General features: G+C 54.1%; 1 protein-coding gene across 1 annotated transcript in view; it reads right to left on the bottom strand.

Moving 5' to 3' along the window:
• Positions 1-242: 242 nt before the first annotated feature.
• The window catches only part of ZNF423 (zinc finger protein 423), a gene marked incomplete at its 3' end in the record, with an annotated part of 299,958 nt that continues 281,764 nt past the window's right edge, over positions 243-18,436 (bottom strand). Inside the window, exons 6-8 of the mRNA XM_082861880.1 lie at positions 2,623-2,754; positions 856-971; positions 243-254 (exon numbers count right to left, since the gene is read on the bottom strand). Of these exons, the coding sequence (XP_082718006.1) occupies positions 243-254; positions 856-971; positions 2,623-2,754 (260 nt within the window). The remainder of the gene's footprint in view (positions 255-855; positions 972-2,622; positions 2,755-18,436) is intronic.

Here is an 18,436-nt window from a genome sequence, read left to right as displayed (position 1 = left end):
GGTGTGTGTGTGTGTGTGTGTGTGTGTGTGTGGTATTTCTGTGACAGCATGTCACCTCTCCAGTGTTAAAAGAGTTTCTTGCAAAAACCAGCGCGTGAGAAGGTGGTTTCACCTGCACACAGATCTGGGTCCCCAAAAAACAGTAACAGGTGGGAAGGGGCCCATGGGATGCCGAGGGGAGTGGGCTACAGGAGCCCTGGGAAGCCCACCACAGCCGCTTCCTTTCCCAAGGGCCCTCTCAGCTACTGCAGGCCCTGGATGGGGGGCTGAGGAAGCTGTAGGGCTGTGGTGTCCCATCTGAGGGCCACATCAGCCTCAGGACCACTGGCAAGTATCCCTTCCTCTGAGTTGGGGCCCAACCGGTATCTCACTTTTCTAGCTTTCCTGGGCATGTTGGAGGTTCCAAGATCCCAGATCCAGCTTCCGGCCACACGCGGCCCCAGGACTCAGCCATGCAAGCCACACGGGCCACCAGCCATAGATCCAAAGTTCAGTGGAACATCATCATGTAATACCAGTGGGGAAATGAAATCCCTGAGAGGGGAAGGGACTTGCAACGGAAACAGCACAAATGTTAACCGTTCTGACTCTGGCTCCAGGCTCAGCTGCTATGGTCCAGCTCTCCTGAGAACGCTGGACCAGTGAGGCCAGGAGGCCATACCCCATACCAGCCAGCCAGGAGGGCAGCCACTGGCTCCAGACCCACAAGCACAAGTCCAGGGCCTGTTGCTTTTGCGGCTGGGGTGGTGCTGAGTACAAGATCCCAGCATCATGGATTCACCCCAAGACCCTTAGTGGCAATGGGAGCCCCAGAGAGCCCCAGGAGGGGTGTGTGCAGCGGACAACGGCACTCACCTGCAGCTCGGTCTGGAAGAAGAACTTCTGTGGGCACTGCGAGCAGTCGTAGATCTTGTCCTCCTGTCCGTGCACAGCAAAGATGTGCTGCTGCAACTTGTTGGCCTGGACGAAAACTGGACATGGACATGGACATGGCCATCAGGGGGCCAGACACTGGGGACACGGGCCCGGCCAACCAGAGCAGCTGCTCCACACCACTCCCACGTAGAGATCACCCAGGCATGGACACGGCGGCCAAACAATGGGCTACTAGAAACACTGTTGGCGCACGCTAGAGAGGGCTCAAGCCAGTGAAGCTGAACTCTGCCACTTATAGGCTGTGCAACACTGGACAAGTCACTTAACCTCTCTGGGCTTCATTTCCTGAAAAATGAGGATCACTAAAGTATGTAGTTCACTGGGTGGCTGGGAGGATCAAATGGGTTAATATTTGCAAAACGCTTAAAAGATGGCCTGGCACATAATTAGCCCAATGAATGTCATCGTCTTCATCATCACGGTTTGCCAGATACCTTCCAAATGTGGGCTCCTTGAATACACACAGGCCTGTGAGGCGGGCACTGCTATTATCCCCATTTTATAGAAGAGAAAACTGAGGTACTGGGAACGTTGTGACTTGTCCCAGGTCTCACTCTGCAGGTGGCAGAGCTGAGATTTGATTTAAATAAGCTCAGCACAGTGTCTAGTATAGGAAGGCACTCAATTAACAGGAATCACTCATCTTGCTGAGGTTGTCAGCATCCTCGGATCTCCACACAGGGGCCCCCGTGTCCTGGATGGGCAGACCTGGCAACTGAGGCCCCTTGGTGCCAGCCCCCGACCCAGCTCACAGAGTGGGATGGTAACAGATGGGTGGGGGCTCCTGAGGTGGAGGGATTGAGAGGGAAGAGGCACCAGTGTGTGCCAAGACTCCTGGGAACCCCAGAGGGGTGTGAGCGTGCGGGGACTCCCCCCGCTGCGGAGCCCCTTCCTCGGGCCTGTCGCAGAGCAGGTCACAGCCCCGGCCTCCCGGTGGCTGTATCCTCCATGTGGTCCGGACCCTGGGCGCACACAGGAGGTGGCCCTGAAACAGCTGTGTGTCTGGGAGGTGAGCACTTCAGAGATCCCCTCCTGCCAGGCGCCCTCCCCAGGGTGGGCTTCCCGCCGTGGCAGACGACAGATGTCAGGGAGAGGCAGGGGAAGGCCAGCCTCCCCCACGCACACCGGCTGCCATCTGGGCAGCAGGAGGGGGGCCGGCAGAGCCCCTGAGACTCGCCTCAGGCCGGGACAGCCACTCGCCTGGGCCGGCAGCCAGTCTGGGGGCTGGGGACTTGGCCGGCAGAGCTGCCCTTGACCCCTCCAGCCTGGAGCACGGATGAAGCAGGGGCTGGGACAGGCCAGGGAGGAGGGGGAGACAGGAGGTGTGCGAAGGGGGAACCCCACTGGTGCTGGACAGAGCTCAGAGACGAGCCTGGGGCCCGTGAAGGGCCAACTGCAAGGAAGGGCAAGGCTGGGTGGGAAAAAGCGTGGTAGCAGTTGAGTGCAGGGGTGGGAGGAGGGCTAGGAACCCACGCTGCCGAAGAGGAGAGAGCAGAGAGCGAAGACGGGAAGGGCCGGGGTCAGCTCTATGTGGAGGCAGGTGGAGCAATAGGGCTGCAGATCCCTCGGGGCTTCCCCGTGAGCTCCGGGGCCACGTTGGGCCAGATGCTGAGGGCCAGGGATTGAAGCGGCCGGGCCCCTGGGTCCCTTCCCTCTCCCCACATGCTCCCCGCCAGGCACACTTACCTGTGAAGCACACGGGACACTTGAAGGTGCCGCCCATGCCCTCAAAGCTGTGCTCGATGAGGTGACAGAGGAGCTTGGCCGGGGAGTCGAACATCTGGTTGCACAGCTTACACTCATGGTTGATGCCTTCCTCTGCAAGGAGAGCCACGGCCAGTCAGCAACCCTGCACACCGTGTCCTCCTGCAGGAGTCCACATGCCCCCAGGACACCCCAGGCCAGCTCTCCCTGACCCCCAGAACCAGGGCTGGGGAGGGGCTGTGGATGCCCAGACCCATCCCAGCTCTAGATGGTCCAGCTCCCGGAAGGCTAACAGACCCCAGGGGGCGCCAGCCCCAGATACCTGGCTCTTGAATGTGTCATTTGCTGTGATTTCTCCTGCTGGTCTAGCAACAAGGCAATTAGCTTGAATCCTGGACTGTATCATAGAGGAGAGGGGCCCAGGATGCGGTCCGCATGGGGAAGGGAGTCCAAGCAAAATTTTAAAAACTCCAATAGACCATTTATCGAGCATGTACTGTGTGCCAGGCGGGATTCTGTGGGGAGCTAAGCAGGTAATGCACTTGCCCCCATTCCAGTGGTGGGGAGAGATAATAAAGACAATCGACACATAAGCGTCAGGAGGTGACGAGGTAACACAGGGAGCTCTTGAGGGGAGAGTCGAGGGCAAGGCCCTGAGGTGCGCCCACGCGGGGCCATCTGGATGGCAGTGAGGGGGCAGTGCCTGACGGTTGGGGGGCCAGGGACAGCATGGGACAGTGGGGACCCAGGGATGCACTTCGCAAAGAGCCTTGCCGGCCACTAGAGGGCTTGGGGACTTTACTCTAAGAGGGATGGGCAGCCCCTGGAAGATATTGCAAAAAACAATAAAGTGCTCTTTTAAAAATTTGTAAACAGACGGTCTACCCAGTGCTCACGGACAGCGGAAAGACACCCTTTGCTGCTTCCAGATCAGAACACAGCTCCATCTCCCCACCTGGGAGCTGCTATGACCCTAAACCCTCACTCAAAGGTGCCCAGAGAAGAGAGGGTGACCTGAGCGCCAGCTTCCCACCAGCAGAGCTGAGGTCTGGTGCCCTGACACAGGACCAGCAGGGCAGAGTTCAAATCCTGGCTTCTTCTTCAAGCCATGTGGCCTGGGCAACAGTTCACTTTCAGTAGATGAGGGCCACCTGAGTCCCTGCCTCACAGGGCTGTGAGAGAATGAAAGGGGCCATACCAGTGACCAGTGCGGCTCACTGGTCAGTAGCGGTGACGGAGAATCGCCCCAGCTTGAGTGTCACATAACCCAGGGTTGGAACCTGACTCTGCTACTTACCGCATGATCTTGGGCAAGTTATGTAACCTCTCTGTGCCTCAGTTTCCTCTTTTCTAAAATACTCAATAATAGCTTCCTTAACACTACACACCTACGAGAATGGCCAAAATCCAGAACACAGACAATACCAAATGCTGACAAGGATGTGCAGCAACAGAACTCCCATTCACTGTTGGTGAGAATGCAAACTAACACAGCCACTCTGCAAGACTGTTTGACAGCTTCTTAGAGAACTAAACATACTCGGGCTTCCCTGGTGGCGCAGTGGTTGAGAGCCCGCCTGCCGATGCAGGGGTCGCGGGTTCGTGCCCCGGTCCGGGAAGATCCCACATGCCGCAGAGCGGCTGGGCCCGTGAGCCACGGCCGCTGAGCCTGCGCGTCCGGAGCCTGTGCTCCGCAATGGGAGAGGCCACAACAGTGAGAGGCCCGCGTACCGCAAAAAAAAAAAAAACAACAAAAAAACTAAACATACTCTTACCATATGATCCAGCAATCTCACTCCTTGGTATTTACCAAAAGGAGTTGAGAACTTACGTCCACACAAAAGCTTGTGCGTGGATGTTTATAGTAGCTTTATTTAAAATTGCCAAACCTTGGAAGCAACCAAGATATCCTTCAGTAGACGAGTGGACACATAAACTGTGATACATCCAGACAATGGAATATTATTCAGTGCTTAAAAAAAAGACATTGGGGCTTCCCTGGTGGCGCAGTGGTTGAGAATCTGCCTGCTAATGCAGGGGACACGGGTTCGAGCCCTGGTCTGGGAGGATCCCACATGCCGCGGAGCAACTAGGCCCGTGAGCCATGGCCGCTGAGCCAGTGCGTCTGGAGCCTGTGCTCCACAACAAGAGAGGCCGCGACAGTGAGAGTCCCGTGCACCGTGATGAAGAGTGGCCCCCGCTTGCCACAACTAGAGAAAGCCCTCGCACAGAAACGAAGACCCAACACAGCAAAAATTAAAAAAAATAAAAAAAAAAAAGACATTGAGGAACCTTAAATGCATATTACTAAGTGAAAGAAGCCAATCTGAAAAACACTACATATTGTATGATTCCAACTATTCTGGAAGAACTATGCAGACAATAAAAAGCTCAGTGGTTACTGGGGCTGGGTAGGGAATGAATAGGCAGAGCACAGAGGAATTCTAGGACATGATACCACTATGTATGATATTATGCTAATAGGTACATATCATTATACACGTGTCCAATCCCACAGAACGTACACAAAGAGTGAGCCCCAAGGAAAACTATGGACTTTAGGTGACTACGATGCTTCACTTTAGGTTCATCTTCACAAAAGAAATGTACCATCATGGTGAGTAATGCTGAAAATGTGGGAGGCTATGCACGTGTGGGGCAAGGGATCGAAGGAAAGTGTGTATCTTCCTCTCGATTTTACTGTAAACCTAAAACTGCTTTTTAAAAAGCCTTTGAAGAACAGGCTTTAAAACAACGTCAATCCCGGGACTTCCATGGTGGTCCAGGGGTAAAGAATCTGCCTTCCAATGAAGGGGATGCGGGTTGGATCCCTGGTCGGGGAACTAAGATCCCACATGCCGCGGGGCAACTACTGAGCCCGCGCGCCTCAACTAGAGAGCCCACGTGCTGCAACAAAAGATCCCGCACGCCTCAGTGAAGATCCCACGTGCCACAACCAAGACCTGACACAGCCAGAGAAATAAAGAAAATAAAGAAAATAAATATTTAAAAAAGCCAATTCCCCCCCCCCATCAAACAGCCTTCCTCTTATAGTTGATGTGAGAATTAAATGAGTTAATACTCCTTTAATACATGAAAAGGGGTTCTGACCAGCCCCTGGCACACAACAAGCGCTCAATAGGTGTTTGTTGCCAAGCGTGCCAGTATCGGGGAGAGTATTATCTGGGACAGCCAAGGACACAGGCTCCCCTTCGGGCTCCCCCAGGGAACCAGCCTCACCAAAGGTGCCAGGTGCTCCGATTAGCCCTCAAAGGCAAGAATTAGGTAGCAGAGGGGCTCTGCCAGTGGCAAAATACAAACACAGATGGGCTGAGGCTCCTGGCGAGTCGCTGGGTCCCCAGGCCCTGGCAGGGGCTGGCAGGGACAGCAGGCATCCCCCTGGCCCAGCCTTCCCCCACCCCCACCCCCGCCCAGCACCCCACCGCAGAGGCGCAAACACACACGTGCGTGTGCAGGTGGGCCTGCCCCACATAGCCCACTGGCTGGAATCTTTCGGGTGTTTGTCACGCCCCTGGAGCCCCGGCAACTAGGCCACATGCACCCGACAGAGATTCAAGCTGATCTTCCATTTATACTGGCGAAAAAGGAATTCATTGACAAGTTTTGGGACACAGGGCAGGCTCAGCACGCTCGCCTCACAGGCCCCAACGCACATCCTCCGCTTCCCTCGGGGAGGCTCTCATCATAATTAGAGATGGCCTCCAGTGTGGGGGGACTGCCTCAGAAGACCCCCCCCCACAACACATGCCCTGCTCACCCCCTCCCCCGCCCAAACAGTGCTTCGCAGAGCCTGGCACAGAGTAAGGAATGAGTGAATGAATGAATGAATGAATGAGAGAGATATCACCCTTATATATGCCCTCCCTGTTAGGATGTGGACATCTCCTGCACATTAATGAGGCACAGGGTATGTGAAAATGATGACTGTACAGAGGTTTCTATTTTAGTTAACTGAAGTTTAAGTTTATGACAAATTGACTCTCAGAATTAACCCGGCTTGCTGGGAAAGCCACGTTTCTAGGAGAGAAAAAATGGGTTCAGAGGATTAGACCACTTGCTGAGGTAACACAACCAGCTGGGGGTGGTACTCTGAACAAGATACAAAGCCCTCCCTATCCTTACGCATCCCACCTGCACACCACCTCCAGGCAGCCTCCCCGACTATGCCAGCTTGCATGGCTGCCCCTGGCTGGGCACAGTGACCCTGGATTCATCTAACCATATCCCATGAGTCTTCCTGATCCTGGCAACTAGGCTATAGGCACAGATAATGTCCTCTCCTCTGGTCCCCAAAGCATGAGGCTCCACCTGGGCCCACAGGAGGGGCTCAGGAAATACTCATGGAGGAGAGATGCCCTGGCCGGTCTCTCTCCCTCTGCCCAGCTAGAGCGGGTTCCCTGGGCTTGAGATGGCAAAGGAGGATGTACTGCTCTCTGCCGAGTGAGGGCCTTTATCCACTCGGCTGTGAATGGAGACATGCCCATCTGACACACAAACAGGGAGAGGACAAAGAACGCTCCTGCAACTTATAAATCGGAGAAATCACGTCTGACAGTCACTTTCCGTCCTCCGAGCGCTGAGCAATTCATCAGCCGGTCCCCCCGATTCACAGAAGCCGGTCCCCCCGATTCACAGACGCAGCTACACCCTGCACCCATGTTCGTAAATACGTGCACAGTCAGGCGGACTAGAGTTGCAAGCCGGTTCTGGGGCCGAAACAGCTGCCATTTAAGCAAATCACAGCCCCAAACCGGTGCCCATGTGAGGTTCCGGGATAATTAGATCAAGAGCCCGATAGACAACTATCTGGTCCCTTTCCTCACTCCCCACCTAACGTGTTTAAGAGTCAAACCTGGGAGACAGGAGAGGGAAAATAAAACAAGCAAAAAAGTAAAAGTGGGTGAAAAATAATAAAGCCTGAGGGCTTCCCATAGACCTGGGAACCTCTCCCACTTGAAGGCAGACCTTCTGATTTGCAAATCTTCTTCCTGAAGGAGGAGGCCCTCTCCCCACCGGTGGGGGCTAGAGGGGCTCCCTGGGGGGCCCATTATGTGCAGCTCTGCCTATAAAACCATCCAAACAAACAGTGGGGAGGGGTGGCAGGGGCTGCCCCAGTTAGTGTGCAAACACTCCTTTGCGTGCCCGTGACCCAGTACCAGCCAGCCCGTGGCTATAGAGAGAACTCACTGTCACCATCACTCTCACCCCACCGGCGCTGACAACCTTTCATTCCATCCCAAGTCGCAGGGTCTGAAGACAGCAGCACCCTCGGAGAGTAACTTTCCTGAATTATATAAGATCACACAGGCTCGGCGACACCTTGCAGCAGAATGACAAAGCTGTCTGGGAGTCCACAGGCCCCTTCGCCCCGGCGTGGGGCTGGAGGATTTTGTGAGTGAAGAGGCACAATCGCTTCCTCTTCTTTCTGTTCTTTTTTTTTTTTTTCTTTATAGCACATGACAGGCGTCCATAAGAGAGACCCACGCAACTCAAGTGAATTATGCAGCCCCGCTCATCTGTAAAGTGAAATGCAGATTTCACCCGCTTGCTGTGCCGGAGCGTGCCTCCCAGTCCCCATAAGTCAGGGCTGGCACGGGGAGTCTATTGATTTATTATGATTTTTTAAAAATAAAAATAAATAAAAACCCCAACTGCCAAACAAACAACCCGACAAGCATGAAAATCCCAGAGTCCCTCTCTCTCTTTTATTTTTTTCCTCTGCTCAGGAATAATAAGTGTTAATTTTACACTTCATTTCTGAAAAAAATAATAGGATGTGCTTTTGCTTAAAACCAAGTCAGCCTGCTGGAACCTTTCAGGCTGAAACTGTGTCAGCCCAAAAGGGGAGCAGAGGGCTTTGTGGAAGAGCATCGTGCCGAGATGATAGCTCCCTGTAATGTCCTCGGTACCGACTTTTGTCTCCAAAAGCATTTGATCCCTGGCAGACACATACTTATTTCCATACAGGTCTTGGGGGAAGCCAGGAGGAGAGAAAGCTGATTATCAGAATCCTGAAGGTGAAGCTCAGGTGGGCCCCACTGATGTCAAAGGCAGGCCTGGGCACACACTCCGAGGCCATAATTTGCTGCCTGGGAGGGAGGGGCAGCAGGCTGCAGTGGGGAGGGGACAGGGCATTGTTCTTGGACTCTAATGCACTGAGCACGACCCGCTCCCACCACAGCCGTGGGTCCTGCCTGGCCCTTCTCTAAGCAGGGACCCCACTGGGAAAAGCTGCCCCCGAGAGCGGTATCGTTCATGCGTATACCCCTCTGGGAGAGAACCAGTGACGGCCACCTGTGGAGACAGGGGACGTGATTAGCTACCTCCATTCAGGAAGCAGCAATTAAGGACACAAGAGTTAGAACCAGAAACACCTGGGTTTGAGTTCCATTCCATCACCCACTCGCTGTGTGTACTTGGATAAGTTCATTAACCTCTCTGAGCTTTAGCTGCTTCTGCTAGAAAATGGGAAGCCTCGTCACAGGGTTTTGTAAGGTAGCCAAGCAGGCTTCTTCTGCCACAGGACGACTGCCCTCACTGAGACACCCTTCCTCCAGATCAGCTCTTCATCCCCCTCCCCTCACTTCATCCAGGTGTCTGCTCAGATGATGTCACCACCGAGGCCTACCCAGACACCCCCCGGCAAAGACAGCACACACACCCCATCCTTTCTAGAGCCTTACCCACCTTGAATTTCCTTGAGAATGCCCACTGCCACCTGGCATAGCACAGAGATGATTGTTTATTTTAACTCACTGACTCTCTTGTTCACACGCACACACAGAACACACACACACAGAAAGAATAATATTTTGCTCATTACTATGTCACCAGTGCCTGGAACAGGGCCTGGCACAAAGTAGGTGTTCAGTAAATAGGGAATGAACGATTTGTGTAAAGCGCTTAATACAATGCTTGGAACATGGGGAGGAGATACTGGTAAATGCCAGTTACCAGACACCAGTGGTTCCCCCGAAACTTTTAGGACTGAGGGCTTATAAAAAGCTGTTCTTGCCTTCAGGAACTTGCTGTTTGGATCCTCACAAGATGGCCTGGTCCAGGAGTGCAGGCACCAAGGGGCTCCCTCAACCGACAGAAGAGGAAAAGAGGGCAGAGCCCCTACCAGGGAGGGGGCAGAGTGAGGCGGGGGTGGGGTGCATGCTGGTCACCACAAGCAGCCCTCTCTGGCTTTAGAAAATACCAGAAAGGCCACAGGACTTGAGACCTGGGACCTAGCAAGCCATCCTCTGCTCCTCAATCACCCAAAAACCTCTGGCAAAAAGGAGGACATTCAGACCCACCCTCCACGTTTCCATGTCTGAGCCAGGTGGGCCCCCCTGCCAGCACCAGCACCAGGTGGCAGGAGTGCTGGGGACTTTTCCCAGGTGAGGGGAGGTGGCAGTGCCCACAGTGACACAGCCTGGGCCAGCCCCAGGCTGCAGCGTTGTCCCTGCAACAGCATCTCTGCAAACGGAGGGAGCTGAAGAGGGGTGCACAGGCTGCCTGGCCGAGCTGAAATCCTCTGTCACCAGCTCGGGTAACGAACTTCACCAGACTTCAATTCCACAGTACCAGGGGCTGAGCCCACGGCCCACCCCAAGGGTCAGGTCAACTAAAGGCCCCTGAGGTCCAGGGGCCCAGGCTCAGTCACACGCAGGGCACATGGCGATAAGGAAGAAGAGGCAAATGAGAAGGCAAGAGGAGGACCCTGGGAGAGGACCTCTCTGACGCCACGCCAGTAAATAACCAACCGCAAACAGACAGGTAATAGAGACAAGGGCCGATGGGGACCTCCGTCCTTTGTTCTCTATGAAGAACAAAGACCTCTGGGCAGTAGAGACAGGGCAGGCAGATAATAATATCTGGGCAGCCAGATCAGCTTGTTTATCTATTGATCTGTCATTAAATACCACAGGAAACGAACCCAGGCAAGCTAAGAGGAAAGGGGAGGGAGGACATTCGGGCTGGGGTTGACGAGGGGCAAAGGAGGAAACAGGGTCTGAGGCGGGCTCCTTCACCAGCGGCCAGGTGGAAATCAGGGAGCCTGGAAGCGGGGGCAAGGGCTGATCTTGGCATCCCCAACCCGGTAGGCCCCAGCTTCCCTCCAGGATCTACAGCCCTGCTGGGCAAGGTGTGGTCTCTGGCATCACCTGGGAGCTGATCAGAAATGCAGAACCTCAGGCCCCATCCCAGACCCACAGAAGGAGAATCTGCATTTTAAAAGTGCTCCACGGATCTGGGTGCGCATTCAAGTTTAGGGAGCACTGAGCTCTATAAAAGGGCTTCTGGGGACGCTGATCTCACTAGAACCCTGTTGTGATGAAGCTGTACCTTCGCCAGGACTGTATGTCTAGGATGTCTAGAAAGGAGTCCACTTTTCCACAGCTGCTTTTGGTCCACACTTTACAGAAGGCTGAGAAATCCTCGACAATGGGAAACACTTTCCTGTTATCATGACCGGGATGAAAATGGTGAGGGTGTCTTTGGAGGGGAGACTCTGCAGTGGGCAGCTAACACTCCCCCAGGCCACCTCAGCATCCCCATGGCCCCAGACCCCCAGTGCCAGGGTGCTTGGGGTGCCCAGGGCCTCCCATCGCTCAAGAATACCCAACCATTGCTTGAAGGCACGCCCCACCACCGCTGCCCCCATTTTGGGCCCCCATTTTCTTAATTGATCCTGGAGGATGGGCTGTGCCCTCCCTCCTCCCCTCAGAGACACCTTCCCAGACCTCTCTGGCCAAGAGGGACCCATCTCATGGTCCCCCATGCTTCAGAAAGGCTTATAAATGAGCTCTGGCAGCCTGAACTGGGGCCCCACAAGGGACCTGGGCCCTCTTCAAAACAGAGCCCTGACAATTAGGCAGTCTGAGTTTTGAAAGGCTTGGGATTGATGGCGTGGACAGTAAAAATATCACCTGGGGAGCTGGGTGTAGTCCTCTGAGGGTTGCCTGAGGTCAGTTGCCATGGCGACGGAGAATGAGCTCAACCTTGTAACTGACCCTTATCTTTTTTTGATCTGTGGGCCACTTGGGGCCAAGGCTTGAAATCAACTGGAAAATAATCCGGTCACATATCAGAAAGAAAACTATTTATACTTATTTATCCAGGTACCCACCAACGTCCGCCTTGGACAAGGATGCCAACGCCCCAATAAACTGACACGGCATGTCCACGCGGAGGCTACCAGTCGGCAGGAAAAGGGGAGGCTGAATTCCCCATCTCGGCAGAACGTAGCTCTATCCCCATGCTGGCAGGCATAGGCAGGTGGAAAGGGTTACCCTCCCCAACGTCTCACGTCATTCTAGCCGGAAGCGCTGGGCCCTCTTGCCATCCGGTAAAAGTCCACCAGAGGAGTGGGGCTCTGAGATTTCCACTCTCATCTGGTACTCAGGCGTTGTTTCAGCCTGGCTAGATCACTAGGCTGTCTAGCTTTATTCCAGGGTCGGAAGAGGCGTGTTCCCGCCTTGAGGCGGGACAGGGATGTCGAGTAGATGTGCCTCGCTCTCTGCACCTGGGGGAAGTGTTGACGTGGGGTTTGGGGAAACAGGCTGAGGGGACAACTACAGGCCCTTCTTCCTGCACACACACCCCCGAGGGCCTGGCCGGATCAGCCGCCCGTGCACCCACTCCAGGGTTCCCGTGGCAAGACGGCCATCTGGCCAGGGCCCGTCTCCAGCACGCTGCTATCCTAAGTTACAAGTGCTCGCTCACTCTCTCCTCCGAAACTCAAATCAGAAGACTCCAGATGGTTCCATTGACCGACTGCTCCCAAGAGCCATGTCAGATGGATCTGAGCTAGGGGTCAGTTAAGCCTGAGCATGATTCCGGGTAAATTTCCCTTGAGATTTCCCATCACAGCAAACAGGACAGTTCAACTGCCTGCCTCTCTCCCACCCTTGTTTCATCAAGATGATCTTCTTTTGGGAGTGGGGGGAAAAACACGCCTGTGAACTAGGCAGCTCGGAAGATATTCCTGGCTCCCCTCAGACCTGCAGGGTGACTGTGCTGAGCACTTTCCCTCCAGGCCTCAGTCTCCTCATCTGTGAAATGGGGAGAAAGTCGCCTCCCTCACAGGGCTGCTATGAAGAGTGAGTGAAAAGGAGGATTACAGCACCACCGCCAGTGCTACTATCGCTGCTTTGGTTCTTTCCCACATGATTGGACCCTGAAACTCCACACCCAGGGTCTTGTAACACAAGCCCTCTGCGGGAGTCACCAGGGCAGTTGAATCCACCTTCAGTAAACATTTCAAGAGCCCTTAGCACCCGGCACATTGCAGGTATGCAATCTATGTTACATCCACCCACAAAATATCTCTGTGTCAATTTTCCTTGTCTCTATCCTCTTCCGCCTCCACACCCCTCCTCATATTTGCGAGGGCAAAAGCTGTGTCCAGATTTCAAACCCTTTTGCTCAGCTGTGGCTCACTGCAGCTCCCTGCTTCTGACCACAGGAGTTTACTCCATCTCCCCTCAGATGCTCCTGCGACCAGAGTTTCATATTTCTTCCTGGTTCTTCTCCTAGTTCCTTTCTCTTAAAACTCACTGGGATTGCTATGGAGGTCAAAGCAGAGTCTGAGACGAGGACACGACTCAGGTTCATGTGTTCCCCCACCCCCTGGGAATGGTCAGCCCTTCTTCACAGCTGGGCCCATGCACAGAGCTCCCTAAGGGCCCCAGTGCTCTAAGAATCTCAAACAGAGGCTGGCCCCGCTGGACCGGGTCCTTGATGGAGGGAGGCTCCTTCTGGTGCTAGGATCTGCTTCCGTGCTGCCAGGGAACCCAGCCCTGGATGGTTAATGAGAAAACACACGATCTTTGCAGACAGCTCTGCTTACAGACTTCTTTGGCAAAAGAAAAGTCAACCAGGCCCTGGACAGGTCCTCCAAGAGATGGGAGGTGCCGATCTCAGCTACTTTAAGGAAAGAGAGCGAAATAAATGAGTAAATGATCAGATCAACCACAGACAGATTGGTGGGCCTTCAATGAGAACTTGAGGGAGAGAGAACTCTTGGAGTTCTAAAGAATCCAAACTTCTAGAACTTGAGACTCTGGGGGCTTGAAACATCCTACTGATGAAGACATTCCATGGCCCTCCTCACACACCGGCCCCCCCAACTGCAAAAGACAAAGACGCTCAGAAAATAAAGATTCTGCTACATCCCCTGGGGACCCACTTCTTAACACGCCAAACACCTACTGATGTATATCCCTGATCATCAGACTCAAGTTTTCCACAACAGGCAACAGCTGAAAAATCCATCACGCTAATAATCCTCAGATTAATGGCCTCTAATAACATACAATTAACGGGACAGGCAGGCTGCAAAACTCTATTGTCACCGACCCTGCCAGGGACACATGAATTACCCCTGCTTCAACTACAAGGGTTGTCTCTGCGGCTGACATCGTTTTTTCCCCTACCAAGATCATTTTGTAAAATGAGCACCAGCAATGCATCAAAAACCCAGACAGCTACCCACATGCACACAAACAAAGGGCACCCATGCGGGAGGCTGGTAGCACCACTTTTTTTTTTAAAGTTTTCCATCCAGGTAGACACAGAATTGTCCCTGCAGCTCCTAATACTTAAAGCAAGAAGACCTACTGCTCAGCCTGGAAACTGCAATTCACCATGAAAAAAGTGACAAGACTAGAAAATAATAACTGATTGCTATTGCAACGTTTTCAAAAGTATGCATCTGCTGGATGTGAACTGTCCAATATGGTCATTACTCAAGGGGCTATTTAAATCTAAATTAATTAAATAAAATTAAAACTTCAGTTCTGCACTTCAAGTGTGTAACAGCAATGCGGTTAGTGGCTACCGAGTGGGATGCCGTAGAAGGTTTTCATCCTGGCAGAAAGTTCTATCGGCCAGCGCTGTGCACATTGCAAGCGAGGCAAGGGCAGGGGCTCTCCCCCGTCTTGTTCGACACCATAATCCCAGAACCGACAACAGTGTGTGGCACACAGCCGGCGCTGGACACTTACTGAGTTGCGGTATGTGCGTTTCCCAAATGTTGTAAAGAACGCCTCGTCCCTTTTGCCTGTTAGTGTTTATTACAACTGCTCTGCGTGGGAAATGCTCAGATGTGAACTTCTCTGACCTTCAACTTAAACCTCTACCCTGATAATTATGTGGTCGCTTTCCCCGGGGCAGAGAAGAACACAGTGGATGCAGGAAACTTCGAGAGTCACGAGGTTTCTCTGAAGGGCACAACCCAGATAAATGGGTAACTCTGACCCATAGGTTGTGAGGTGGGTCACTAAGTAGGGGTCACTAGCTCGTCAGGGGCCCACCTGGCACCCCACCACTGAGCAACCCGCGTCTTCCGCTCCCTGCATCACCCCGAGAAACGGCAGAATGTCAGCAGACAGAGGACACCTATGGGCGGTCAAGGCCAAGAGAGAGAATGACCGATGCAGGGAATTCCCACCTGTACACTGGCTCAGCCCCACTGCTCGTGAAGGAAGTGTCTGCTCGAAATTGTAAGGCTTAACCGAGTGGTGTGCGGTTCCCCGGTTCTACTCCTGCACGTTACATCTCAAAGCACCAGGTTTTTTCTGTGACCCGAGTAAAATGAAAACTGGGCATTCAAAGGCCACATGGAATAAATGAATACATTCAAATCAACAATACATCCTTCACATCGTCACATGATCCCCATCATAATACCCACACTGAGCTGCCCTGGGGGAGCAGTCCTGTCTTCAGTTCGGCTGAGGGGCCCCAGGAGCTGGCAAAGCTCGGCGTTGCAGCCCGGCCCTCTAAGGCGTTTCCTTAGACGGAATTTTCCTCTGGTCCACTCTCCCCGCGCCCCCTCCTCGACCATCAGCACCAAACTAACACCTGGCTGACGGCAAGCACAGCGCTCCCGCCTTTCTTTCTTTCTCCAACAGACCCAGACGGAGGCCTGCCGGATCCCCCAGGCTCACTTCTGACATTAACGTGGGTTTCTTCACCTCCCAGAGCCGAGCTCTCCCACACAGTCATCTGGGATGCTTTGGGGCCAGCACCCAGAGACCAGGTGGGGCTCTGCCATCTCTAGGCAGCTCAGGTGCCATAGCCCAGCTCCCAGAGGCCGGCCAGTCTGCCTCTGCCCACAGCCAGCTCTGTCCACACCCGGTCGCGCCTTCACCCGCCTACAGGGTCCCGAAGCCTGAGGTCTGCTCCCATCCCACCCACCACCCCTAGCCCGAGGGGGCAGTTAACTGACAGCGCCTGACAGCCCCTACCCCCGGAAGAACAGGGGACACGGGCAGCCTGTGCAGGAGGAGGAAGCAGATGAACTGCTGAGAGGTTGGAGGGCGGGGGTAGAGGCCACCCCCATGCAGCCCTCCGCCCTCCACGCTGGCCCAGCAAGCGGAACAGCTGCCATTAGCTGTGATGAGAGGCAGGCAGCTCTAGGCCCACGCACCGCGGCAGGAAAATGTCCCTCTGTACAGCTCTGGCTGGCATCTCGCCTTTTTGCTTCTTGGAAAAGACGGCTTCATAGACGCTCTCGGGAAAAAAGCACATCAACGCCTGGCCATTCACCCTTTGCTCTCCGCCCTCCTGGCCCGGCTCACCATGCCTGCCCGTCTCTCCCCGCTCAGTCCATCCCGAGCACAATGACTGGATAATCCTCCCCAGGCTCGACGGCCGTCATTTCACTCTCCTCCTCAAGAACCTTCAGTGGCTCCCTTTCTCCTAGTGAAATCTCAACAGCCCAGGCCCCACTAACCAGCACCCTATTTCCAGCCACACCCACACCCCCTGCCACACTGGTCTCCTCACTCTCAGGACCTTGCTCACTCCTGACTCTGCACCTTGATACAAACAGTTCTCCGTGCTTTGCCTCTGTCCTTGCAACCACGATGTTCCAAGAGAAAGTCCTACACAGGCATTCGAGTCTCCGGTTCCACTTGCACCAAAAGCTATTCACAGTTTTGTGAAATAAAAAGCGGTCTTTCGGGCTTCCCCGCTGGCGCAGTGGTTAGGAATCCGCCTGCCAATGCAGGGGACACGGGTTCGTGCCCTGGTCCGGGAAGATCCCACATGCCGTGGAGCAACTAAGCCCGTGCGCCACAACTACTGAGCCTGTGCCCTAGAGCCTTCGAGCCACAGCTACTGAAGCCCGCGTGCCTAGAGCCCGTGCTCCGCAACAACAGAAGCCACCGCAATGAGAACCCGCACACAGCAACGAAGACCCAATGCAGCCATAAATAAATAAATAAATAAATTTATTTAAAAAAAAAAGGTGGGGGGGGTCTTTCCAAAAATTCGTCCCTTTGCTTAAGCTAACTTGACTTGCTGTCACCTGCAACCCAAACAGTCCTGGCTAATAAATTCCCTGAAGACAAAAACAGCATTTTTCTTTTTTTACTTGTCTGGTGTTTCTAATCGGGCCAGACAAACATGAGGTGCTCAATTAATGCTAATACTTTGGTTGGTCAGTAGATTCATACCCCCATCCTCATGGCCCTGGACTCTTCCCTGGAGCATGCAGCCTGGGGGTTCCCGTACTCAATGCTGTCCCAGACGTAGGAGCTCAGACACACGGCTCTGTGTCCACAGACACCCTCTACGTGCCTAGGATCGAGTCCCGATAGCATCCGGATGGTGACAGAGCAGGACCCAGTCTCCCCTACGACCCTACCCTCACCCCAGGAAACATGCTGTTCTCGGGGCTGGACACAGCCCCTCACTTGCTCACTCGGTGCACTCAGCCAGCACAGCACGTGGAGAGAAGCGTAGGTTCAGAGCCAGTGTTCAAATGCCCCTGCTGCCTCCTACTAGCTGTTGGGTGTTGATGAGTGATCAAATCTCCCTGAGCCACAGTCGCCCCAAAGGTGGAATGAGAACCGGCACAGGACCAGCCTCATCGGGCTGCTGTCAGGGTGAACGGGCTCAGAGCACCAGTGCTGTTATTATTATCACCACCATCACTGTTGTTGACTGTGTCAGGTCTGGGTGAGGCCCTGGGGTAACAGGTCAATGAGACACTCAGGGGTGAGGAGCTTGGGAGGCCAGATGAAGGGACCTGGCGTGTGTGACAATGCAGTCACCTAGAAACCCTGAAAATACCCCAGATTGGGCCCTTAAGGACCCCTGGGGTGGGGGGTGGAGCTCTAGGGGAGACGGACGGTTGGCAGCCTCTGTAGGGGGAGCAGCTGAGAGGAGTTGGGTGCCCAGCAGCCCAGCCCGGCCCATACCAGGGCCCTGGATCTTCCTCACTGGCCACATCACAGCCTTGCTGACCCAGCACCCAGGATGCAAGTGCCTTTCCACTGGAGGGCAGAGGCTCGGTGTGAGGACACAGGGTCCCCCTGTCATTGAAAGGCTTGTTCTGGTAAGATGACGCTTCCATCCCCACTGGACATGACCGGGAGATGGACACACACACACACACACACACACACACACACACACACACCCCTCCAGAACCCATTTCCAGTTCCCACAAATTAAAGCAGTTCTCAGTACAGTACTTCCCACTACAGCAAAGGCCGTAGCCCCAATTTCACCCACAATGTTAACCTCAGAATCTGGGGGCGGGGGGGAGGGGAAGAAATCCAAAGCCTTCACTTCATGCTTTAATCACACCCTGAATGTACAGAGGCCCAACCTTAACGACAATCCAGAAACCACAGGCCAGATTCTAGCAAAGTACCTTGAATTCTGGTTCCAAATTCAAGAGCGTGTCTCCAACAAGACTCCTCCAGGCAGCACAGTGCCTGGCCCTATCCTTGCTTCCGTCTGGATGGCAGAGCTGAGAAAAGCAGGAATCCCA

This window comes from Leucopleurus acutus (genome assembly GCF_964270905.1).
Source record: "Leucopleurus acutus genome assembly, chromosome: 20".
In the NCBI taxonomy this organism is placed as follows: Eukaryota; Metazoa; Chordata; class Mammalia; order Artiodactyla; family Delphinidae; genus Leucopleurus; species Leucopleurus acutus.
The sequence above is the reverse complement of the archived record's forward strand: the minus strand, read 5'-3'. Positions and strand labels throughout refer to the sequence as shown.